Genomic DNA, 27,054 nt, shown 5'->3' with positions numbered 1-27,054 from the left:
GCCATGAGCCAAAGAATGTGAGCAGCCTCAAAACCTAGAAAAGGCAAGGAAATGGATTTTCCTCTATAACCTCCAGAAGGAAAGACACCTAGATTTTAGCCTAGTGGAGCCCATTTCAAACTTCTGATCTCTAGAACTGTAAGATAATAATTTGTGTTGTTTTAAATCACCAAGTTTGTGGTAACGTGTCACAGCAGCTATTGAACCTACATCTCTAACTCTTTCATGCTTAAATGAGCCAGTTGTTTCTCTTGCTCACATAACTGATATATTCCCCTAAGTCTCCCATATTTAAACCTATATAATCTATTAGCATTTCTTAAAAAGACAATGACAAAGTTTTTGCTTCTTTTGTCTAAGTATGCTTAGTTTTGTTTATATCACAATGGAGAATGATACTAATGATTCAGACTTGAGCATCTCTTGAAAACAAATTATCAGCCATTCTGAGAAATTAATACATTTCAAAATGTTTGCAGTATGCGCTCATACATTACTGGTCAACATTTACTGATTGTCAGTATTGCTCTAAGTTGTACCAAGATAATCGAGAAAGGCCTCCCTTCCAAGGCTAACATGGAACAAAACAGTGAACAGACACAAAGTGATGTAACCAATGAAAGAGTACCGAGAATAAAGAGAAACATCTGCTCATTCACCTGACAAAATCTAAGATGATTCAAAGAAAGACTTTCTGGAAGAAAGAACTTTTCAAGGACAATGTGAAGTCACATGAAAAAAGTTAAGCCTGTGAGATAAGTAGAGGAAGGCTGTCCCTTTTCTAGAGTTAAAAACACAGTCTTACTCTTTCAGTCTCAGCTGACTACGTTTAAGCAGGAAAATGGTAAATTCAAAGATGTCAGGCCACATATGAAAGCTTTAGTAATTTGTTACTTTTAAAAAGTCACACTGAATTTTCCTTTTGAAGCAACTTATTATTTAAGATTTGAATTTCATACATGTAAAATCATGTTCCTTAGTGTCAGAAGCTGACACCTGAACACTTCTGTGTAATAAATCAACCAAGACAATAAGGAAAAGGCAATCCCAATCTTCTGTACTTACGTTACAACACTGGCAAGTCATTGGGGTGCCTGGGTGGCTCAGCTGGTTGAGCGTCTGACTTTGGCTCAGGTCATGATCTCACGGTTCGTGAGTTTGAGCCCCATGTTGGGCTCTGTGCTGACAGCTTGGAGCTTGGAGCCTGCTTTGGATTCTGTGCCTCCTTCTCTCTGCCCTCACCCTGCTCACACTCTGTCTCTCTCAAAAAAGTGAATAAACGTTAAAAAACAAAAACAAAAACACTGGAAAGTCATTCTGCACTTGTCCTATTAGCCCAGGTGGGTCAGGAGTGTCTTTACCCACAGTCTCTGGTTCTCAATATTCCCAAAGGTCCTGGGAAATACACTGCATTTAAGTAAACACTGAAGGCAGAGACTGTAAGAAGAACAGCTATGAGAAAACAGCAGGCCAACTAGTCAGAGTTCAAAGCAGTCTAAATTCATCTATTACAAATATAAAAGGTCTCCCCGTTCTGCTTCCCTTCTGGCAGAACTACCCTGCCCTCTCCCTTATTACTCTACAAAAAATAAACGCACTAGGAAGGTTGAGATTGAGAAGTCTGTTCATATTGTATATACTACATATACAATATACTTGTGCATATTAAATGTTTTATACAAACGCAGTAAAACCTTGGATTACGAATAGCATGTTCTGTGTTTTGCAAGACGAGCAACCATTTCTAATAAATTTTAACTTGATAAACGATAAACGAGCTATGTCTTGCAATACAAGTAGTACGTGATGCCAAATGTCACATGATCACAATGAGCCAATGGTTCCTCTCTCTCTCTCTCTTGTTCGCTCACTGTGGGATTGTGGGTGATTGTCTCTCATGTTCAGATGCTTAGTCTCAGGCTGTGGTGTTTGGCAGAAATCAGTGATTTCTCAGAACGTTGGAAGATGCCCACCACTGGCACGAGCGTACTTTTTGTCACTTTGAAGCGCCTCTAGACAGTCCTTTGCTTTTCCAGACAAGAGTAAGCTTAGGAATGCTTTGCTTCTTCCCAGGTCAGGCTGCCTGCAGATAGAGACTCTTTCCTCTGCTGCCTTATTGCCAGTTACATTCAATACAGTAAATGACAAGAGTTTATTAATACTGCACTGTAGTCAACATCCATGAGCGTATACAATGCCCCCCACCCCGCCCCGCAGAAAAAGGTTGAAGAGAAGGGGGGTAAGAAGATATTACGAGGGAAGGAGCAAATCATCAAGAAGTATGAATGAGGTATACGAGTGGCCAAAGTTACAAGATTTTATAAGAAGTCTACATCTGCATCTCGTCTGCAGAAGAGAAGAAGCAAAAGGCAGAGGAATCCCTCACTTCAAATGAGATTGGGGAGATGTGTAAAATATGGGAAACAGTGCAAAATTTTGTAGAAAAGCACCACCTGAATAAGGCTGTAGCAGTGTGAGTGATGAATCTGTTTAACAACAATGCAATGTCACATTTCTGCAAAATCCTCAAAAGGAGGCAAAAGTGTCACTGGATAGGTTCCTTGTTAAAGTTGCATGAAAAGAAAAAGATTACACTGAGCCAACAAATAGTTGTGCAATTCCATTAGTGATAGTGAAAGTCATTACACAATGACCCTCCTCTCTCTTGTCTCCCTCACACCAGCCATGAAGGTTTTCAAAGGTTACATCCAGGTTAATTTATTTTTCTTTATATTTTGTATTTGCTTTATTATCTTGTATTATATTACAGTATTATAATGATTTTTATATGAATATTTTTGGGTTGTGGAACAAATCATCTCAGTTTCCATTATTTCTTATGAGGAAATTAGCTTTGATATAAAAGTGCTTTGGATTACAAGCATGTTTCCAGAACAAATTATGCTTGCAAACCAAGGTTTTACCGTATATTACCTAATAATAAATATATAAATAAAACAAAAATAAAATAAAAACAAAATCCTACAATCCTAAGCAAGTAACAACATAAAACTATAGAGGTACAGTCCATATGATGCATGGTTAAAGCACTGATTCCGGAGCCTGACTCCTGGCTCAGCTACTTTATACATGACCTTGGGCTAACTAATAGCTTCTCTGCTCTTCTATAAAATGAAGTCAGTAGTATACCTCTCACAGGGTACTGTGAAGGTCCAGTTAATACACAATGTTTAGAATAGTGTCTGGCACAAAATAAAATTGTTGGCTTAGTCTTATTAATCATGTCAAATGCACAAACCAGAGGCCTTTCTCCATAAGTTACCACACCTCATGGCTACTCTACGCAAGCTTCCATGTCAGAACTGAAAAAAACCAAAAAGTTATGTTAGCACTGCCAAGTTACAGGTGACTGAAAGCTCATCGAGGACCCATGTGGCAGAGGGTCGAGAGCATAAATATTAAGAAGCCATTCAAACAATAAACAGATCAAATGATTCCTAAAAACATTCTTAATAAAATCATAAAATAACATACCAAAACAATTTAAAATAAAGGATATTAACTCAAGACTCCCTATCAAAGTTTCACAAAGATTTATATTAAAGGGTATACTTGTATGGCCACAAAAATCAGAACATCTCCCAAATACAACACAAAAACAAGTAAATCCTCACACAAAAGAAAGCAATTCCCTGTTAGCATTAAAAATGAGAGAAAATTACTCATGGTTTTGAGTGCTGTCATCACTTGTAGCTTCATACCAGTTGCCAGAAATAGTGGAAAGACTGTCATTTCACATGTGAAGAAACAGTGGAGGTAACAACTAGAAGAGCAGAAAACTTGAAAGGTATTTTATTAGTTTGGTATCACACCATCTCCCTTTCAAGCACACTTTACAGGGCTCGGCCCGGCTGCAACTCCTAACTTCTAAACTGTTCTCTCTCATTTTCATCTTACCTCACTTGGGAAAGTGGGGATGTAAACTAATTAACATAAAGAAAGAAATTACGTCCACATCTGGGTCTAAACCCAAAGAAAAGTAACTCCCCTCTTATCAAAAAAAGCACCTTTTTTTTTTTTTTTTAAGTTTTTATTTATTTTTGACAGAGAGACTGAGCATGGGTGGGGAAGGGGCAGAGAGAGGAAGACACAGAATCTGAAGCAGGCTCCAGGATCTGAGCTGTCAGCAGAGCCCGATGCAGGGCTCGAGCTCACAGACCGCAAGATCATGACCTAAGCCGAAATCGGACACTTAACCAACAGAGCCACCCTGGTGCCCCTCACAGTGCTACTTTTAAAAGGAAAGTAACGCTTCAATAAAGTAAATCCATGAGATAACCATTTTCCATATAAAGAACCCAGTGTAACCCAATATTTCTAAATTTATTTTGCCTTGGAAATATTGAGAATCCTAATACCTATGAAGTTCCCAGAAAATTCATGTTCAGTGGAATACACTCTGGAAACAACAGAGGATTGGACAGATTTGCCCTTGTGTAATACAAATAAATACATCAAAGAGTCTGTTTCAAAAAAAAAAAGTGAGATGCATGAGACCTTCAGTACTGGTGAGGATGTACTATGTATTACGAGTTCCCTTTTGTTGCTGTAACAGATTACCACAAATGTGGTGGATTTAAAATGACACAAAACATCTTACAGGTCTGAAAGTCAGAAGCCTAAGTGGGTCCAAGTAAGCTAAAAACCAAGGTGTCAAGCACAGCTGTGTTGCTTTCTGGAGGCTCCATGATTCTGCCTTTACCTGGTTCTCAAGCTGCCTGTATTCCTTGGCTTGTGACCCCTTCCATTCCAGCAGAATGCTATCTCTATCTTCTATCTCCTTCTTCCATACTTAAAAGATCCTTGTGATTACATTGGTCCTACCAAATAAACCATGATAATCTCTTCATTTTAAACTTGGCTGATTAGCAACTTAATTCCCCCTTGCCAAGTAACAGAATATATTTACAGGCTCCGGGGATAAGGATGTAGACATATTGTAGGGAGTTGGGGGTGCTATTCTGCCCACTACACCTAATAAAGTATTTTTAAATGGGCACTCCCTGTCACTCAGGATGGCATAAGTGTACACAAGGATATGGGTGTACAAGGATGTTCACTGTAGCACTTTTTAAAATAATAAAATACTGGAAATAACACAAATCTTCAGTTAGGAAATCAGTTTAGAAAACTATGGTATTTCCATACAAAACAGCATGCTGATGTTTCCAATGATGCTGTAGATATATAATTATAAACATGTCTTTAATAAAATGTTAAGTGAAAAAAAGCCAGATTACAAACCCAGATGATATAGCCCAATCCCAGTTATTAAAGAATATGCATGTGTACAAATATACAAGTATGTGAATATGTTACTTTACACATAAAAAAATAACTGGAAAGTGACACAACCCCGGATGGTAGAGAAACCATAAATTTCTGTGTGCCTGGAACAGTCCAGATTTATGCCTATTGTCCCAGATTTGATTTGCACTCTCTTGCATGATCATGATGATCACTCTTACAATTTTCTGGGGTTTGTTATGTTCTATTTCAAACAAGTATGTATTACTTTTCTGGATGCCAAAAGTGGCAAAAATCACATCTATATTAGCACTTGAAATTTTAAAAAATTAAAGTAACTTAAGAAATATGCTTTTTAATATATGAATTTGCAACTCAGTAGTTGTGAGCCATCTAAATTACATACAACATTTGACAGCATTAATGGCAAACACAGATACCAAAAGGGAAACTTTTGATTTTTAAGAGCACTGCCCAAGTATGTGCAGTGGACAAAGAGGAAGCAGACTAGGCCAACTGCAACTCTGCCACTAATTAGGTAACATAAGTCTTGTTTTCCTTCTCTACAATATGCCAATTGAATTATACAAAGTTACTGTACACAAAGGCTTAAGAAGATAATTATATGAAAGTATTTTGAGAAGTATAAAGCACTAATAAAATGTAAGACAGTACCCTTGAGGAATAAAGTAGCCCACTTCACAGTAAAAGATCACTCAACCCACTCTATAGCCATTTAAGGCACAAAGAGCCTAAATGGCTCTTTACTATGTTGTTTTATATACACATCTTCTCATGTAATTCTCCCAAGAATTCTATCATTGTCATTTTATAGAAAGGAAAATACAAAATGGAAAACTAAAACTAGAGAGGTTCAAGGTTACATTGCCATGCACAGCAGAGCTGGCATCTGAACTCAGGACCATCTAAACACAAATTGGGCCAGTCTTAATCCAAAGGCTTTGCTCATTCAACTTCCTACACCACCCCGCTTTTTTAGGAAACCAAAAGACCCTTGAGTAGGAGTTACAAACAACCTAAGCAATAAATTTTTTTAATTAATCTATTCACATTTCTTTTCCTTTCCTATTATAAACCAGAATTTATGACCAGTATGCCTTAACATTTGAGTTATGCTTCCTTCTTAAAATGTTCTGACCCTTTTCCATTAAAAAACAAATCAAAGCAGAGATGCCTGGGTGGCTCAGTCACTTGAGCGTCTGACTCTTGGTATTGGCTAAGGTCATGAGATTGAGCCCCCGCATCTCTCTCCCTCTCTCTCAAAATAAATAATATTAAACAAAAAAACAAAAGTATTTCAGGCAAATAGTATTATTTTAATTATTTAAAATAAGCAGAGTTTGAGAAAAACGTATTTTACAGAAGTTACATATTAAAATACAAAAATTTTGCTTTAAAATATCTCACACAAACTAGGGGTGCCTGGGTGGCACAGGTGATTAAGCGTCCACTCTTGATCTCGCCTCAGGTCAAGATCTCACAGTTTCCGGAGTTTGAGCTCTACATCAGGCTCTGTGCTGAGAGCACAGAACCTGCTTGGGATTCTCTCTCTCCTCTCTCTCTCTCTGTCCCTCTCCCACTTGTGCTTTCTCGTCCTCTCAAAATAAATAAACATTGAAAAATAAAATAAATATCTTACACAAATATAAGTATGCACATGCACAAAATTTTGTAGATGCCCTTTTTATATTCAAATTCATCCTATAGTGGTCTCTGAACACGATGCTTTTTATTTTTTCCCACCAGCAATAAAAAAATTGTCAAGTAAGGGGTACCTGGGTGTCTGAGTCTCAGTTGAGTGTCCGACTTCGGCTCAAGTCACGATCTCATGATTCATGAGTTTAAGCCCCATGATGGGCTTGCTGCTGTCGGCACAGAGTCTGCTTCAGATCTTCTGTCTCCCTCTCTCTCTCTTCCCCTCTCCCCTCTCAAAAATAAACATTAAAAATATTTTTTTCAAGGAAGCAAACCTTTTTTTTTTTTAATTAAATATTTTTGAGAGAGTGAGTGAGTGTGAGCAGGGAAGGGGCAAAGAGAGAGGGAGACACAGAACCCAAAGTAGGCTCCAGGCTCCAAGCTATCAGCACAGAGCCCGACGCAGAGCCCCACGTGAGGCTCAAACTCACTAACTGCGAGATCATGACCTGAGAGCCAAAGCCGGATGCTTAACCGACTTGACCCACCCAGTTGCCCCAAGTAAGCAAATACTTTAACTCATTTCTTCTTTGAATATCATCTTCCAATTGCATTTTACTTTGATTATCTTCCTACCTATATCTCATCAATGCACAGTATCTCACCTAATAAAAAACTAGGCAATAATTCATGACCTTTCTAAGAGACAGTACTAATAAAACACATTCTAATTCGCTCTATCCCAACTAACAGCACTGAAATACTAGGCTTCTGGGAAAAGAAGGGAATGAAAAAGCATTCAACTTATGTGTTCAGTAAACCCATGGAGTTTTAGGAAATAAACTGAGGATATTAACACATTAAATATAGCAGCTTTTTAAATATAATAGATTTTAGAATCCTGCTTCTCACTTAAGACACTACAGAAAGAAAAATGCCAGCCTAAACCGTGAGAATAAAATGTTAATCATCAAAAAATGGTCTCTAGGGGCGCCTGGGTGGCGCAGTCGGTTAAGCGTCCGACTTCAGCCAGGTCACGATCTCGCAGTCCGTGAGTTCGAGCCCCGCGTCGGGCTCTGGGCTGATGGTCCGGAGCCTGGAGCCTGTTTCCGATCCTGTGTCTCCCTCTCTCTCTGCCCCTCCCCTGTTCATGCTCTGTCTCTCTCTGTCCCAAAAATAAATTAAAAAAAACGTTGAAAAAAAAATTGTTTTTTAAATAAAAAATAAAAAATAAATGGTCTCTAATGTTTTGTTTTCCCCCCCTAACATTCTTTCTTCCCTCACCTCCACCTCTATTCCATGTCTAGATTCAAGACGTGAAGATTCTAGAAAGCAAGTCCTAGCAACCCAGTTATTTTCAGAATTACATATATTCACTAAAACTCTCATCTCTTACAAAACTCCAAAAAACTAATTTTTGCAAATAACTCCAAATAACTAATTTTTAACTAATTATTCCCATAAGATTAATGACCAGATTTGTTGAAAAAAGAACCTTAGACTCCCAAACAAAAAGCTGAATGAGACAGGGTTAATAAAAATCTCTTTAACTTCTACACCATACCCTGAGTGGCAGTCTAATCTGATCACGATGTGTACATCAACCAAACTCTCAAACATTCCTAACACCAAACTTTTTAGAATTCCTCAAACATACTGCTCCCAGGCATTTATTTACTCATTTTGTTCCTCTGCCCGCTATATCCTTCCCTTCTCTCTTCACCTCATTAATCCTACTCATCCTTTAAGACTGAGCTCAGAGATTCAACTCTGGAAGCTTTCTCTTAACTCCCCAGGCAATAAAAGTTCCTCAGTGTACTCTAGCACCCTTGAAAACATTTAACATAGAATTTACCACACTATATTGAAGTATCTGTGTAACACCCATCTCCTCCAGGAAACAATTATCCTAAGGAACAAAAACCAGTTCATTCGTTCTTCATTCTCAGAGCCTAGCACTGGCATTTGTAAGTATTCCATAAATGTTTGGCAAAAACAAAAAAGCATGAAAACCTTATTGAACACCCATTATGGTACACTGTGTACTTAAAAATGCTGAGACATGGGGCTCCTGGGTGGCTCAGTCAGTTAAGCATCCGACTTCAGCTCAGGTCATGATCTCACATGTCGTGGGTTTCAGCCCCATGTGAGGCTCTGTGCTGACAACTCAGAGCCTGAAGCCTGCTTCAGATTCTGTGTCTCCCTCTCTCTTTCTGCCCCTTTCCCATTCACACTCTCTTTCTCTCAAAAATAAATATTGAAAAAAAAATTTTTTTAAATGCTGAGACATGGTCTCTGTCATGGTCTAGCTGCAAAGATAATTCATTTCTATTAAAAAAGAGATAATTAGAAATTTAAGAAATTATACGTACCAAATGACTAAGAGACAGGAAATACTACAAAGTTCAAGAATGCAGAAATCACCAGAACACAGAAGTCTTCAGAGAAGGTGAAGCTTAAGTTAAGATAGTACAGGACGGTACTTTCTACCGGGAAAATGGCCTAGGAAAAGAGATTAAAGCAGGAATGGAGAAACCATCTTTAGAAGCCAATGAGGAGATTACTCTGGCTAGCATAGTTGGTTCTTAGGAAAACATAACAAGATATCATTTGGCAGAGGTAGATGAGGGCCATTTTATGGAAGACCCAGAATGCCAGACTAAGGAGCTTAAGCAAGGAAAAGCAACATACAAATGCTTTGCAGGAAGCCTAATATAAAAGCAGTGCAATAGATTAACTGGCAGGGGGACAGGTGAGGAATGTGAAAGAGAACCAGAATCTGCCAAACATGTATAAACTTTCATTATTTTAACACTGACAGCAATTTTATGAGATCAGTATTCCATTTTAATGAGAAAGAAATCAAGACTCAGAGATGTTAGTGGACAATGTTTAAAAACCCAAAGTCAATGCTTTGTTTTTGCTACCTGTGAGAATTGTAGGCAAGGTATCAGTTGGAAGACTATTTCAACAGTACATGCATAAGGTCGACAGTGCCAGACATAAAAAGAAGAGACAGCAGGAAGACAACATTTCCCAGAGCAGTTTATGTGTGGAACAGTCTGAAGACACTGGAGAACTGAAACATGACTGCAAGATTTTAAACCTGATGGGAGGACGCAAAGTGGCAGCACTAACGCCGAAAATGAGGAAACACGCAGGACACGGTGAGAAGAGAAGGGTAAGGATTACGAGCTTACCTTTAAGAGAGTGGAGTTCGCTACGACAGAAAGACTTCTAAAATGAGGAATGTCCAGAAGGCAGAGATGCAAAATTATCAGATTAAGTTTTCAGGCATTGTTATCCACGGCTAAAGCTTACATAGTGTTTACTATGCGCCTGAACCATACCAAGTACTTTGCCAGTTAACCCACTTGATCTTTATAACTTTATGAGATAAATACTATTACTATCACCGTTTTTCAGATCTGGAACCCGAGGCACAGAAAGCTTAAGGATCTTGTCCAAGGTAATGCAGTCTGTAAGTGGTAGAGCTGTTGATCTGAATCCAAACAGTTCTGCCCCAGAGACCATGCTCCAAACTACTATACTCAACTGTACTTTGTTATTATTGTATTATTTTATGCTTATGCTTATTTCATTAAATAGCTTATAAACTCTCTGAATGGTAGACATGGTATCTTATACCAGTGTGCCTCCCTAGGATCTAACACAATTATTTATACTAAACAGATTTTAAATAATGATGATGTGGTGACAGGAGTGGATGTGGTATCTGCAGAAAAGAAACACTGAAAGAAGAGAAAAAAAGAGGAATAGGGCTATGCCATTTCTTTTTGCCAGATTGGGCAAGGCTGACCAGGAAAACAAAATAAAATAAAAGACAAGATATTCAGAATCATAGAATCCCAGTGCTAACAACAGACTTCAAGAACTTTCCATAAGGCCCCTGTGTATATATCATAGCATCTATGAACTATGTGATAGTTGTGGGCCTGGTAAAATTACTTGACAACAGATTCTCTTTTTATCTCCCAGGACCTGGGGTATCTACCTTGGCCAAAAACTGGATGTTTACTTGTGGGAGGGATGGATGGATGTGTATGAGAGGGACACAGAGAGACAGAGAAAAACGGCAACAAAATTGTCAGTATTAGGTGAGAAAGAAAGGGAGCCTGGGTGGCTCAGTCGGTTAAGCGTCTGACTCCTGATTTTGGCTCAGGTCATGAACTCAAGGCTCTTGAGATCAAGCCTTGCATCAGGCTCAAGCCTGCTTGGAATTCTCCCTCTGCCCCTCCCCTGCTTGTGCATGTGTGTTCTCTCTCAAAATAAATAAATACACTTTAAAAATAATTTGGGGGGGGGCACCTGGGTGGCTCAGTCAGTTAAGCATCTGACTTCGGCTCAGGTCACGATCTCATGATTCATGAGATCAAGCCTCATGTCAGGCTCTGTGTTGACCCTGCAGAGCCTGCTTGAGATTTTCTATCCATCTCTCTCTGCCCCTCCTTTACTCATGCTCACCCTCTCTCTCAAAATAAATAAATAAATAAACTATTAAAAATTATTTGGAGTAAAGAAGCTATGAGATGTTCCTCCTGCCTGAAATGTCAATTTTCCTAACATCAACTTTTGAAAGTCTCATCCATCTTTCAAAACCTAGATCAAATCTCATCTCCAAGATACTTTCCTGACCCCACCTCCACCTCTGCTGGAATAAAGTTCTCTCCTATACTTAATTACACAGTACCTCTTTCTCCATCCTAGCACTTTGCAGTTTATCTGCTGTTATAGTTACTTAAATGCCTTTTTCCAGGAGCTTTGAGTTCCCACAGGCAAAGCTCCTATAATTGTGCTCTGCCAATAAAATAAAAGACTTTAAAAATACATTTAAAGTAAGTACAAGTGTTTTTATTTTGAGAGAGAGAAAGAATGAGTCGGAGAGGGGCAGAGAGAGGGAGGCAGGAGAGGGGCAGAGAGAAACCCAAGCAGGCTCTGCACTGTCAGCATGAACCCAATGCAGGGCCAGAACCCACAAACCATGAGATCAAGACGTGAGCAAAGTCAGATGCTTAACCAACTGAGCCACCCAGGCACCCAATATGTACAAGTTTTTAAAAGTATGGTCTAAACATGGTAACTGGCCTATTACACCTAGAAGAAAAAAGTTCAGGGAAGCCTAAGAAGTAATCTATGGCTTGAAGAAGGAGAAAACAAGAAAATGAATTGATGCTGTGCATATTTGATATATCCCTCCTATGTGTATTTTCTAAATCAGTGGTTCTCAGCTGGGAGAGGATATGCACTCAGAGGGAACATCTGACAACGTGTGGGAACATTTCCGGTTGTCACAAATGGGGGTGAATGATACTGGGATCCAGTGGGTAAAGGCCAAGTATGCTACGAAACATCCTATGATGCAGAGGACTCATCCCCACAACAAAGAATTGTCTGACCCAAAATGTCTGTGAAGTGCCATGGTTAGGAAACCTGTTCCAAATGAAGCAAGGAAGAAAACAACTAAAACAAAATTGTTACTAGTCTACTAGTAGTCTAGTCTACTTGAACCTAGTCTACTTGAGACTCCTAAAATTTTCTTAAACAATTTCTTAAACATCTACTCTTCCCACTGACTACAAAATGGGTCTAAGGGACAGTGAAAACAACCCTCCTAAGGAGCTCCATTACGTGTTAACAAGAAAGGAGTTGGTTACAAGTTCTCACTTACCATGGGACATGTTTGCCAAAGCTCCATCCCTGCATATTCCTGTAACTGCTGATTAGCCCCCCTTAGTTTCAATCTCCTAGACCATTGATAAATCTATCCACAACAATTCAACAACTAAAATGCAGCTTGATTACAAAACTTAAATGACAACGTATGACCATCTGCCAAAATACCCACATACAGATATATGACTAATCGACTATCCAAAACACATATGCTTAATAATCTATTCTCTGAACAAGATCAATCAGGAAAACAAACCCACTTGAATTTTCAGGTGCTCATTCGCATCACTCTTCTCTAATCCATGCTAGCCAGGGTTAGGCACGTAGTTGGAGGCTGCAAACAATATTTCTCCACTGTAAAACAAACTAGCCCTTTTAAAGTCTGAACCACCCTCCACCCGAAAACTGCCTCAAGAGAAACTTGCTACACTAGTGAACAGCATCTTAAAAGACAAACAAAACAAAAACTCAGCAATTGCTTCCTCTTCCATGAAGGTAGAACATAGCAGCTGTTAGAAAGCAATGAAACATAGTCTAGGACAGGAAGTATACATTTTGAATCCAACTGAAACTGCAAGGGAAGCAGAAATTAACTGTCAAAACAATTTAGCCACTCAACATTCAAGCAGGAAAAATGCCATTAACACCATTGTAATAAAAAAGACAGTTATAAGCCTCAAGAGAGAGCAATTTTTTTCCAACAATTTTACCATGTTTGGTAAATCAGCCATGTTTTGGCTGGTAAATTTGGCTGATTTTCTGGGACCAGAGCTATTTTATTTTAAGTCACATGCAGGGAAAACATGAATGGGTCTGGGGCAGGGGAAGACTTGTTGACCATGTGAATTAGGATCAGCATGTGCTATAGGATTTCTTGAAGCTTCCAGAGACAGTGAATACCCAGCCCAGAATTACCAGAATCTTCCAGAACCTACTTCGTACACATATTCCTCCCAAACTGCTCCCACTAACTTCCCTGCTCTTCTCCCCAGGCTAGGATAAGGCTCTGCTTGTTTATCTCTACCTTTATCTCTACCTTTTTTATCTCCCTATGTCCCAAGATTTACTGTGACACATTTTATCTTAACATATTGGATTATTTTACTTAGTACTTAAAAATTTTTAACTTATTTTATTTATTTATTTTGAGAGAGAGGCGGAGAGAAAATCCCAAGCAGGCTCCACACTGTCAGCCCAGAGCCCAATGTGGGGCTCGAACTCCCAAAACATGAGATCATGACCTGAGCTGAAATCAGGAGTCGAAGGTCAATCAACTGAGCCACGCAGGTGCCCCTGAATTTTAATTAGTACTTAAATGACAACCCTTTTTCTGTTGTCTCAGAAAACCACCTTGTGTCTGTTACATTATTTCTACCTCTGGCAACAAAGTTTCTGGCAAAGTGTGCCAGGGGAATGTAGCCTCTTTGCTAATAGAAGGACCATGCAAAAAAAAAAAAAAAAAATTCTAACAAAGTAGACAATTTGTAGATGTTTCTTGTAAAGTGGTCTAATACCAGGGATCAACTTTAAGTGGATCTCCCTGGCAAACCTACAGCATAGAAAGAAAAAAAAAAAAAAGACAAAAATAGGCAAGGAAGGAAAGGAAGGAAAGGAAGAGGTGGAGGGAGTACAGTGACAGAAGCAGATGTTGTTCAGTATCACCTATGCCACCTTTTATAATAGGATTTGACCTGTTTGGCTGGTATTCCCTCTGGCTATGATTATTCTACTTTCTCGACTTCCCAAACAACTTTGATGATGTCTTCCCTGTCTGGTACTTCAATACTTTCCCTATCTCTGCATTTCCAATTTTGATATGTTAATTTCCGTATTTCTATCCTTTAAAATACTATTCTTTTAAAGCATGATCTCCATCACCTACTATCTCATCCATGGATTATCTTTACCCTTCTCCCACCCTTATTAGATGGACAATATTCAAAATTCCATTTTCTTTCACTCAACAGAGGTGTCAAAGTCTTTAAGATCTTTCTATTTTGCCATAAATCAAGAGAAAAGACTGAATTTTTCTTCGAGAAATAAATTTCCAATCATATTCTTTGTAGAACCTTATTTTAAGACCAGTTCTTATTTTTATAAAATGCAGAAAAGTACTCTTAATTTATTCACTTAGGAATCTTGTCAATCTGCTATTTCAAAAAAAAAAGACACTGCTTTAAAAAAAAAAAATTTCTCTTCCAACAACAAAAAATTTCCTCACAACATTACCTTCTTTCCCAAACAGAAGATAGGTTTTCTTTCCTATCATCTCTGCTCTATTTCTGCAACTCAAGACTAATTCAGTCCCCTTGATTTTGAACTCTCTATCTTCGTCTTACTGATGCTTCTTAACCTCATATCCTCCTATCTCACTCTTCTGAAACTGCCATCTTACTCCCTGGTTTGCCACCAACAATGCACCATTTCAATGCCAGACACCCCAGGTCATTTACTCCAGCAAATGAATCTAGCTGATACAAAGCTAATTTTCATCTCCATGAGGAAAGATCTATAGCTATGCAGTTTAAAAATTGCCCAGTCATGGTCTTATACCACTGAGAAAGGTAGGCAACAAAATTCTCCCTAAAGTCAAGGGTCACAAAGAATAGATGTCATACCCCCAACCACACTTGTTCAGCAGTATCTAACATCCTCCCCAAGTTGTCTAAAAACCAAAAGGTTTGGTTTCCAGCAAAGAAAAGAAAGTGAACATGATGTTTCCCTGAAGACAGTCTCTAGCCGCCTCACAGCAGACTTTAAATGGAATGATTATCCGAAGAAGAAAAAGAGGGAAATTTGGGCTGGTGCAAGTCTTTATTACCCTATCCCCTCTAAGTCTCAGACAACTGTTAGCCCTAAGATTTGCTTTATTTACTTAGAACAGACATGCAAGACTGAGAAAACACTGGTGCCTGTTCAGTTTTGCTTATTCAACTTTAGCGGTAAAATATAAGTTATTCAAACAGTGTTCCTTCTTATTCTTTTCTCCCTTCTTCAAGGAACTAAACTCATCTCAAGTTGTCTACCACTGATTTCACAACCTAAAGATAAGTCTTCCCTACTATGATAATCTACAAAATATAAAACACATTAACAGAGAAGCCTCTCAAAACCATCTGATCTTCCCATTAAAATGATCACCTCTCTCCCAGTCTGCTTTTACCTTTCTACTCTACCGCCTTATTTCTGGTCCTAACTGCCCATTATTACAGTACACAGATTCATCTTCCTAATCCTATCTGTGAGCATGTGAATGCTCTTCTAAACAAATCATCTCAGATTCTCCATGATCCATCCATTTCAACTAATAACTACAGATCACAATTCAAGACCCTCTCAAATACAGGCACCTTATTAAATAGGCTCTCCTTGATCACCCTGTCTATATAAAAGAAGATATCCATATCTTGCTTTTTCCTTCTAGTTCTTGTCACCACCTGACATAGTTATCTGTTCATGTTTACCGATTGCCTAATTCTACCAGAATATACCTTCCTATGTTTACTCTTTCATTCACCGTTGTATCCTCAGTGCCTAGAGGAGTGACTGGCATACAGTAAGCTCTCAATACATATCTGTGGTAAGAATGGATAAACCCAGACATGTCACACAGTATGGCTGATACAGAGTCAGAAGACCTACATGTGAGTTACAGAGCCTCCACGTTCCAGCTATATGGTCCTCAACAATTTTGACTTCATTATGCTATCTATACTTTCTTCATTTGTGAAAGGAAGGGATCAAACTTAATCTATAAAAAAGTCTATTAAAAGTTTTCCCAGCTGCATCACCCTATATTCTTGTTTAACTAGTCTGAATACCTTCCCCAGCTCCCATACTCCCTTATCTGAGTATTCTGCTCAGTTTCCTTCCGTTTGGATTCTGTTCTCAGTCCACACCTGTCAGAATACTGCTTATACTTAAGGTCCACTTCCATTTTCTCCTTGAAACCTACCAAACTGTAAACTCTGTAAGAAGAGGGTGGAGTTCTTTTCTCAGCAGTTGGTACAATACCTCCCATATAGGTGATCAACAAAATGACTGATGAATCATGTGTATGAATGAGCAAATGAACAAAGGAAGCTTTTCCTGGTTCCCCCCAATTGCTTAAATAATCTCGTGTCTTTGAACTCTTAATGACACTGGCATCTTTTATGATACTTGCCTTATTTTACTCCATGCTATTATTAATAATAACTGCAAATTCCTTAAAATTAAGTACTGTCCTGATGGTTTCCACATCCATCTACAACATCTACCATAGATCTTTCTCACAGTTATATTTATTAAGTTTATCTGACATGTTAAACAATACAAGGATAATAGTGGAGAAAAGGACTGTAATATTACAGATATCGTTCCAACTACCCAAAGTCAGTCATTGGGCACACGTGTTGTGCGCACCCTGTCTGTTAAACTCAGGCATTCAACCACAATTCAAAGATCTCACCATTCTCTCCTTTCCACACTCTACTCAAAGAAACTATTACTACTTTCATAAGTACAACAGCCACCTTCCTGTATCACTACCTACCTTCTCTTGTAATATGTGTTTAGGAAGCCAATCACACAACAATATTTTCACTAAACAGCTAAAGCAATTTTTCTGCTCATTTCAGACTTCTACCCCAACCAAGTCCCTCTTCTACAAGGTATGAAACCATTTTTTTAAACATCTTCCCATTAGCCTGCCTTTCTTAGTTCTGCTCCCAAAGGACAAAAAGGATCCGTTTTAAGGTCTTCCTTCCCCTTTTCTAAGAAGTAGCAACTCTCCAATTATTTTCAGACTCTAACCACCTTGTTTTTCTCTGTCATCAAAATTTTGATCCTCTTTTACCTCTATGTCCAAGCTCCTATTCTGCTTCCATGGAACCTTCCTGGCTGCTGGTGTCTTTCCATTCAATATGCTCTCACTAGCGTGTACTTGGTTGCAATCTATCTATCTTCCCCTTCCTAAAATGTTTATCAGTCGCTCCCTTCACACCACCCCAGACACCCGTCACATACTCTCACACACTCTGTACCCATGCGTCAGTCTACCTCCGACATACAAGTTCCTTACAACACTCTTAATGAACGTACACAACTCTCAGTATGGTATCATCTGACTACACTAATTCTAACTCAGTTTCTTCTGGGGAACCCAACCCCGTCCATAGTACCTCCCTCTTTCCTCACTTCCTCATCCATTCCCCCTCTTTATGCTCCCACCCCCACCCCGCCAACTAACTACAGATGACATTATTCTTCAGTACTTCCAACCCGAGTATAAAGAACAAACTCGGGTTTCCAGAGGTCTCTCTCCCTCTCCGCACTCCCTCCACCACCACCCCAGGTGTGCGGACTTCCACCTCGTCCTCTCCCCAAGCAACGCTCCAGCCAATCCCACACCACACAACGTTACCCCCGCCACCAGGATCAGACTCCACACCCACCTCCACTCGGGGTCGCCGCTGCCCCCCCCCCCGCCCCCGCCTCGCCTGCGAGCCCGCGACCCCGAGGGCGCGCGCGCACACACATTCTCACGCTTTCCTAACCTCCTTCCCGGCACCGGGACGAGCTGGCTACGCTGGAACTCAGCCCGGCCCGCGGGGGCTAGGCACTCGTGAGTGTGCCCGCCCCGCCCCCTCCCGCGGATCCCCGAGGATCCCCTCGCAACCCCCGCCTCCCCGCCGGGGAAGGAGAGGACACAGCAACTCCCCCGCCGCGCCGACACACCACCTCTGTGTCTGTTGCTCCCTGCCCGAACCTTCAACCCGCTCCCCCCACGTACGGGGCCGACCTCTGCACTCACCGGAGATACTGCGCGCTCTGCAGGCTCATCCTCCGCCGCCGCGTCTTCCCGCGAAGCCTCTGTGGGTCTCTCAGGCTCCTCGAAGCGGCCCCGCGGCACCGCGGGTGCTGGCGGCCGCCGCCATCTTCCTCTCCTCCGGCTCCTCCTCGCTCCGCGGGCGGGGGGGGGGGGGGGAGTTGAGAGAGGCGAGGGGGAGGGAGCGGGGAAAGCTGCTCTCGCTGCTGCTCCGGCCCGTGGGGCGCAGGGACACTCCGACCCGGGAGGGGGGAAGGGGAGGGAGAAGGGAAGGGGGCGGGGAAAGAGGAAGAAGCAGAGGAAGGAAGTGGGGGGTGTCCTTCTCGCGAGATTTCAGTGGCGCCCGTCCCTCCGGGTGACTTCTCCCTCCCTGTAGCGCTCCTTCTTGGGATCCGCTAGCGGTGAGGTCCCTGTGCGGCTGCTGAGCGGGCGGCTGGAGGCGCTTGGCGGCTTCCGGCCAACCCACTCCTCTCCCGCGCGAGGGGGTAACCCCGGCCTCACCAGGAACATCGAGCCCAAATCAACCAGGAGTTACACTCAAAGTCTTCCCCCGTCTTTCCACTCCACCCGATTTCTCTTTTCCTTTTTCCACTCCTCCACTCTTTCCTACCGGAAACGCTACCCTTTCCTCCTACAGTTCCGCCCGCCAGTCCCTCAAGTCTAGTCTTCCCTCGCGCCCCGGAGTGTGACGCTAAGAACCCCCTCCCCTGTCTGCGGCCCCTCCCCCTGCACCCCAGGAGGCTGTTGGAGGGGATGGGGTGGAGCCCAGGGAGGAAGAGAAAGGAAACCAATCGGATTGGATAAGCAGCTGCCATGGCAACTGGAGGCTGTGGTTGTATTGTCATAGTAACCAATGTGTGCGGACTGGGTGACCCTCCCTTGGCGAATGGATTCCCGGGAAAGTGCCCAGGGTTCCCCCTTGGCTTCCCTTCCGTCTAAAGGCCTCCCCCAGGTTGGGAATCCGGGTGATCTACTGGGCGGTGAGGTTCATTTCCTCTTCCCTTTCCCCTTCCCGCAACAATGAGGGGGGGCCCCAAGGCATTCACCGTGGGCTTTTCCACCCGCCTGCGGGCTGGAACCACCTCCAGTTTCCTCTCAGTGCCGGGCGTGGAGAGGGCCGGGCCTGCGAGGAAGACGCCGGGCCTGAAGGCTAGCGAGCTGCGGACTGGAACGAGGAGGGCGAGGAGGCGGCGCAAAGCTTCGGGCGGGCGAGGGGTTTCCCCAGGACTGCCTCCGGCTCAGAGAGGCGGGATCCCGCCAGGACGGGGTCCCTAAGGGAGGAGAACGGCACACGACGACCCAGATTCCTCTCCTGCCAGGCAGGGACCTCCTTAGACTTTTCCTGGTGGGTCGACCCCTTACGGAAATCCCCCAAAGCTCACCCGATACACACCCTCGGCAACCGAGCCACCTCCTGCCGCGGGGAAGCCAGAGTAAAAGTAGGAACATCCTAGAAGACTAATAAGTGGTTTTCTAGCGTTTAGAGCCAGGGACGTGGTGAGACGCCCTCCCTCTCGGAGGCATCCCCCCAGTGGGGGTCCCACTTGATTGTCGAAGACTTTCCTGTGAGGTCCTCCCTCTGCAGACTTCTCTGATGGGTCCGCTCTGTTTTAGAACTTGTCACTGTATCTTTTGGGTCGGAGAGGGAAACGTTGGGTAAAAATATCGAGAACTTAGATACTGGCGCGGTGAAATAGTACAATGAAGAACCTAGATACTGGCGCGAAGTTCCGAGGAAAGGCATTGAGGAAGAGGATTTTCATTCTTAAATTTTTCTGAAAGTCTATTATGTGTATTTTATGTCAGGTTTGGGGTTAAAAACCTGAAATAAGGAAATGGGGTCAATAATAACATGGAGTGTGAGAAGCAACTGGAGAAATGGTAATTCTAATGGCTTGAAGGACTTATTTGACATTTTATAAATCATTTCGATTCGAATTGTGGAGTCTTCTACGCAGCTGTTTCAAAGTACTTTAGACAGTGCAACTGTATAACCTCCCCCCACCCCCCACCCAACCAGGACTGTAGCCCTTACTAGCGAGTTTAAATCAGGATTTTAATGGGCTGTTTTAGTTTAGCTCGGTTTGAGTAACTGATTCCTGCTGTCTTCCATGCTAGGTGAGGAAGAACTTTCAAGATCCTTCCCTGAGACCACACCCTATTAAAAGACTAGACCAATGTTTTTTTGGAACATCATGTATGCGTTTAGAGAAAATGAAAGTACAGGCCACGCTGAAACAAATCGGAAGAATAGATTATCTTTAACGAAAGAGAAACTAACCTATGCCCCTCCTGCCGTCAGCGCCTACCGTGCTGCCGTGTGAGGCATGGTGATTGCAGCTGTACAATGCCCCCTGTGATGCCTCACTGCACCAACGCGCCACCCACTCACGGAAAAGAGAGCCACCTAGTGAAATACTGTTCTCATCTCTGATGTAGGTACTTCTTTCCGTCAACTCTAGAGCCCAAGGATGGAGATTACTACCACATATTACCTAAAATACCCTACATGTCTTTCCTGAAATGCACTGCTAATCATCACAGTTAACACCTTTTAAGTCTGTGGCTCATAATATCCAGTAAACAGTGTTGGAGCATATGTCATGACACTTCTGATAAGCAATCTAGGAGATTATTACTATCTTCTCATTTTGGAAATAAGAAAACTGGGATCAGTAAGATGAATCCTTTTGTTGTGTTTTCTACAAACATTTACTGAGCATCTATTACTTTTCAGGCTCTGTCCATGTTACTGTGGATATCATGGTAAAAGAGGCATTGTCCCTATCTTGGAGAAACCCACCTTCTGGTAGAGATACCAGAGAATGGAGAAGTGATAAGAATGCAAGATGATGGGTGCAGTAATTAAGGTCAGAACAAAGTACCCTAGGTACACAGATGAGGATCAGAAATACAATCTTTGTATTTTATATCAGCTTTCCTAAGAATTTTGTAAGATTCTTCAATAGCTTTACAATGCCCCTACAAACTAGGTAGAATTGTAGCGTTTACGTCTTGTAGGTTGTAAGACACCAATGCCCATCTTGAAAATAACTTTTGAAAATCAATAAAACTCAGAAAAATTATGGCCCAGATATTATACATTGCTGAATGTACATTTTCCAATCTCGTCTCTTTCTACTGCTCTCCATCAAAAGATATGTAGAATATAAGCTTCTGTAATAATAGCTTTTATTCATTTCATTCCCCTGCAGATATAGATTACATCTAAACCAAAAGAAATTGAAGAGAAACTCTTAATCCTACCTGATTTAAGTTTTTCATTTGTATCGAAGTGATTTTTTCGGAAAGATCAAAAGCTAGCAGACCTGAGTGTGCCTTTCAACTCTTCCCTCTCAGTCTCTAACCTTCGGTTTCTTACTTGACCAAAATGGAAATAGGCTTCCTGTGAACTTTAATGATGATATATGTGACTGAGTATAACTGACATATAACATGGGCACTTGATAAATGTTAATTTTCTTTTTGCTCTCATATTCCTTTATATCAAGCTAAAAGGAATAATTTAGAACTATTGCAGCATAAAGTCATTTTTTTAAATGGTAGCTTCTCTAGTCTTTGTGATACTCATAGGTCTGACCACACACCCAAATCTTTTCTCATTCAGTGCTAAAAGATAGATTTCTTTACCCATGATTCTGATCACAAAGAGAATACAGTATCAGGACATTGTGAGTCAGATTCTAGAGGGCTGAAACTTTTAAATAGCCTTTTGTTGCTAAAAATAGCTTGATATGACTGCATTTTGGCCCAAGTAAACAGTGTCCAGTTTTCAACCACACAGCAAGTACTTCCTGAGAAGCTACTCTTAACATTCCTGCCACATTTACCCAGAGCTTCAGTAACCTGATAATTAATACACAGCAAGCCTCCTCCCTTTTTTATAATAATAGACAATCTCACCTGATCCATGAAACCATAACAAGCACTAATTTATTTTCATCTTTAGCCTACATATTCTGCATGTTTCCAAATCATGTGCATAATTAGGTACTTAATAAATGTGTTTCTATTTTGATGAGTAGAATGACTTAACTACAGCAGTCAAGTACACAATGTATGTAAAGCAGGTCCATGCTGTCTTCAGTACCACACCTCAGACCATGGAACCAAGTGATTCAATCAGAAGAGTGATTCATTCTCTTCAAATAGTGAGTCAGATACAAAATGACATTTCAACTCAGGTCTCCTATTGCTCAAGATTTCATAGACCAAAGGTTAGCAGCCTTTCTCAAACAGTTTGCCAAGTATTTATTTATTCATTCACTCCTTCCAGGGAGTTACGGAGCCTGAAAAACAATCAGGAAGACTTGCAGTCCAAGACCCTAGAGAAAAAAACTTGTGGTTTTGGAGGCACTGAGGTACCAGAGAATGGTAGTCAGAGTGCATTCTCCTTCTCCATTCTCCTAATATTGACTTAGGGGAAACTTATTAATCTTCCAGAATTTCTCCCAATTCCCAATTAGAAAATACCTCTGGGAAAGAACCACACCTTAAAATCTTATCTGCTAATTTAATGGACACCAACCATCTGGAGAAGACAAAAAGAAATTCTCCTAGGGAAAATTGAAGAGTATTCAAAAAGAAAACTGAAGTTAGCCTCTTTAGTCTCTTATACTCTATATTGTCCAAAAGCTATAGTGTTCATGGATGTCTTTACTACTACAAGCACAGTACTTCAGAAACCATCCTGGTATCCCTAGTTTGACATCAATGTGTTTCATGTCAAAATCTGTTATGTTACCCGGAAGCTGCCATTTTTTTCCTAAAACACTCAACTAAAAGAAAAAAAAAACTCTTACTATTTTATGGTCTGTACCTCCTTAATTTCTGTAGGGCAGACTACTATTTTTGAGAACAGAGAATGTGATACAGATATTCTTTGCCATAAATCTGCTCTTCTTCAAAACCGTGGGAAACCACATGTGGCCACACATGTGCATGTACACATGCACACCTTCTTTTCCCTGTCTTTATTTTACCACCTCTATTTGCAATTAGAGTTAACATATGATATAGATGGAAAGTAAAGAAACTCAGGATGTCATTTCAAGTCATGCTAAGGATACATGCCCAAGGATTGCTCTGCTTTGCTTAAGTACTCTAGGGTCTTTGCCATCTCAGAAAAATTCTACATGTCAGATACTAGATAGTTTGCCCCATATTAATAAAAATTCCTACTCTTATTGGATTGCTAGATGTAAGAGCACATTCCAGAACAAATTGAATAGTAAATTAATATATTTTTGTATTCTACATATTTGCCATATTAAGCCTTAAAATTTTTTTTTATCTTCTGGCTTAAGTTCTCCATTCGTTTTCCATTACCCTTACAATAAAGTCCTCCATCATTAGGATGACCTACGTGGTCTGGCCCTTGCCTGCCTCTTCTCTGACACTTCCTGGTGTCACCACTCTAGCCACACTGACCTTCTCTCAGGTCTCTCAGTGGGCAGCAGTCTTTTCTACTCAGAGACTTTACACAAGCTGTTCCCTTCTTTCTCTTGGACCACTCTTCTTCCTTCTCATGCTTTAAGCCTAAACCTGAACGTCTTTGGAAAAACCATCTCTACCCACCCAATCACAATGGATTAGCTACATCTCTTACATAGTCCCTCAGCACCTTTCCCTTCCTTCTTCATGGCATTTTTCAGGATCGTATTTCTTTTTGTTCAATGTCTGTTCCCTCCAGTTGACTCTGTAAGTTCTGTGAGGGCAGACACCATGACTGTTTTGCTCACTCCCCTAACAGGATACCTGATACAAAGGTGCTCAATAAATTGTTGTTAAATCAATTAATCTTGGGGGAAAAAATAGAAATTTAGACCATGACTTTCATATAAATGCTTAAAATTCCTGACCACCTAACTACAGAACATAGAAGCAATCCCTAAGCAATAAAAAAAAGAACTTCCCTTGGGCCTTCAACCCACCTGGGGCACTGAAATCTGCTATATTTAACAAAATGAAAGTTTTAATTAAATTAAATTTACTTAGGCAATGAATAAAGAACACATTTACAATTATCTTGCATCTCATCAATTATCTTGATGTAACTCATCAATTATCTTGCAGCAAAGTCCCATACTTCAGTGTAGAGAAAGAAGTCTTCAATATCCAAATCATTTTTATTTAACTTTTATGCTCTCAGATTTGGGAATAGGGAAAGCAGTCAACCCTTTTATTGTGTGACAAAATAAAAACACTCCTAGGGGAGGCTGGCAAGACAAAAAAGAGGATATCAGCTAATTGGTAAATAGGATAGAAAAATTAGATTTAAAAATTCAGAAAGAAAAGTGATTCAGAGAATAGAATGGAAAACTCAGTGATCTTTGTATCTCTCACCAGACAGAGAGAGACAGAGCATGAGCAGGGAAGGGGCAGAGAGGGAGGGAGACACAGAATCTGAAGCAGGCTCCAGACTGGTAGCTATCAGCGCAGAACCCGTTGTGGGCCTTGAACTCACTGACCATGAGATCATGACCTGAGCTGAGGTCGGACGCTCAACTGACTGAGCCACCCAGGTGCCCCATTATTGTTTTGTTTTGTTTTGTTTTGTTTTGTTTTGTTTTCTTGTGTGTTGGGATAAGGCTAAATAAATTGAATAAGTTTGCTAAGGAAGGGGCCACATGCAGTTTCACTGTAAGTGATATATTGAAATTGTTTCTGGTGGCAGACTGTCCAAGTTCAGTTACATATTGTCTGTACCATACCTAGCAGTACAAGGCGCTTCGTAGGCACTCAACAAGCAGTGCTGCTGTTATTACGCATATGGGGTGAATCAGAGCTTCACTCACTCAACTTCACACTCTAATTAACGTAGGTTAAACTTATTTTTAAAAAACAAACACGAAATGTAGATTTGCTTTTGTAGAGAGAGAGGTACTAGCAAAATCATATGACCAGCTGTATTATATGACCAAGTATAAATTGCCAAGAGGGAAAACAGCTTTCATCTCCTTACAGAGGATGTCTCAGTTCATTAGCAGTTTTTTGTTGGAATGAGATGAGATCCAAGGTCCCTCAAAGCTGAAGAGGGTAAGGAGGCTCCTAGGGAGCAAAACCAGCTGCTTTTGCTTTCCCTGCCCTCTTAGAAACTAACATCCCTGGAATGGCTCTGAGGCTCACTCTCTCAACCAATGGCTGTAAGCTTTCTGTTATACTGCTCCCACCAAGTGATCCAGTCCTTTGTCCAAAAGGACATGCATGGTTTTAGCTCTTTAACAATGTCCCTGTGGTGGAACCAAGCCTATAGTACATGCCAAATGCTGGAATGCCAATATTTCCAAAATGTAGGCAGCAGTGGCCTAGACGTTACAGGAGGTTATTAGCTGTAGAAAGAACTTGAAATTAATTTTCTATAAGTATTCGTGGGACAGCCTGATTTTAGCATTAAAGCACAGTAGGAGTCTTAGGTTGAGTTATAAGTTTAAGGTCTATGAGGAACATTCAACCGATGATCAATTCTTAATCTTTCACTGTTATTTCAAGATAAATCTGAACTAGGGGCCCTTGAGTGGTTCAATTGGTTGAGCGTCCGACTCTTGATTTTGGCTTAGGTCATAATCTCATGGTTCATGAGTTCGAGTCCCATGTCAGACCCTGCGCTGACAACATGGGGCCTGCTTCTGATTCTCTCTCTACCCCTCCCCCACTCACATTTGGTCTCTCTCAAATAAACTTAAAAAAATATAAAAAAAAAAGACAAATCTGAACTAAATTTACTTCTGAGAACCTTAATCTGAATATATCCTGATACTAAGGAGAAAACTTGTGGAGTTGTGGATCCTCTAGAATTTTAGTATTTAGTTATTTATTCATTCATTTAATCTTCAAAAATATATAGAGAATTTTCTGTGTTGGGTCATGCGCTCATCACTGGGGTAGAGATGGTGAACAGTACAGTCTTGCTCTCAGATTTTAAAGTTTAGAGCACAACTAAGTAAAGGGGTAGTTCTATTACAGAGTAATAATCTGTGGTAGAGGTCTTTGGAATCATTCCACTTTGAGATCAGGTGCAGGCATGAAATCAGATAACCCACTTACATGTCCCAGTCCACTACAAAGTCCTTGAGAATGAGATTTTGCAGAGTTAACTTTTCCAAATTCTATTACTTAGCAGGAAAAGGAATATATACAGTTCAACTCTCCAGAAAAGTGATGGAAAACTATAGCCAAAAGTATTTTAGACTACAATATACCTGAGAGATACAAAAACACATATATGAAGTATGATACAAAACAGAATTGCATAGAAAATAGTCAGAAATACAATAAAATATTAATAGCATTATTTCTGTGAGGCAAACTATTTATGGGTGGCTTTTATTTCTCACATGTGCCAGTATCTCCCATCAACCAAAGAGTAATAAAGTAGATTAGATGGTTGTTGTTGCTATTATTGTCAGGAGTTTCATTTTTTGTCATTGTTTTTTAAAGAATGCCTGAGCTATCCACAACATTACAGGAGTTTAAAAGGAACATTAGAAATTGAAAAAAAGACAGATGAAAGATAAATGTAGTAGGTTCTCACATCCTGGTGATTGAAACAAAGATCTTATTATAAGCAATTCCTAAGGCATTTCCTAAGGCTTACCCCAGTGCAC

General features: G+C 40.6%; 1 protein-coding gene across 12 annotated transcripts in view; it reads right to left on the bottom strand.

Annotated features, from left to right (window-relative positions):
* Positions 1 to 18,732, bottom strand: part of SMG7 (SMG7 nonsense mediated mRNA decay factor) — a 90,365-nt gene extending 71,633 nt beyond the window's left edge. For 3 of the 12 annotated variants that reach the window (XM_027074371.2, XM_053209488.1, XM_053209489.1), the window contains exon 1: positions 18,413 to 18,579. In XM_027074371.2, coding sequence (XP_026930172.1) covers positions 18,413 to 18,441 — 29 coding nt within the window. In that variant the 5' untranslated portion in view covers positions 18,442 to 18,579. Of the gene's footprint in view, positions 1 to 18,412 lie in introns of all 12 variants that reach the window. The other 9 variants (XM_053209484.1, XM_053209486.1, XM_053209487.1 and 6 more) reach the window with 5 other exon arrangements.
* Positions 18,733 to 27,054: the final 8,322 nt, after the last annotated feature.

The sequence above is a fragment of the Acinonyx jubatus genome, chromosome E4 (genome assembly GCF_027475565.1).
Source record: "Acinonyx jubatus isolate Ajub_Pintada_27869175 chromosome E4, VMU_Ajub_asm_v1.0, whole genome shotgun sequence".
NCBI classification, from domain to species: domain Eukaryota; kingdom Metazoa; phylum Chordata; class Mammalia; order Carnivora; family Felidae; genus Acinonyx; species Acinonyx jubatus.
Note: the sequence above shows the minus strand (reverse complement) of the source record. Positions and strands in the feature narration are given on the sequence as shown.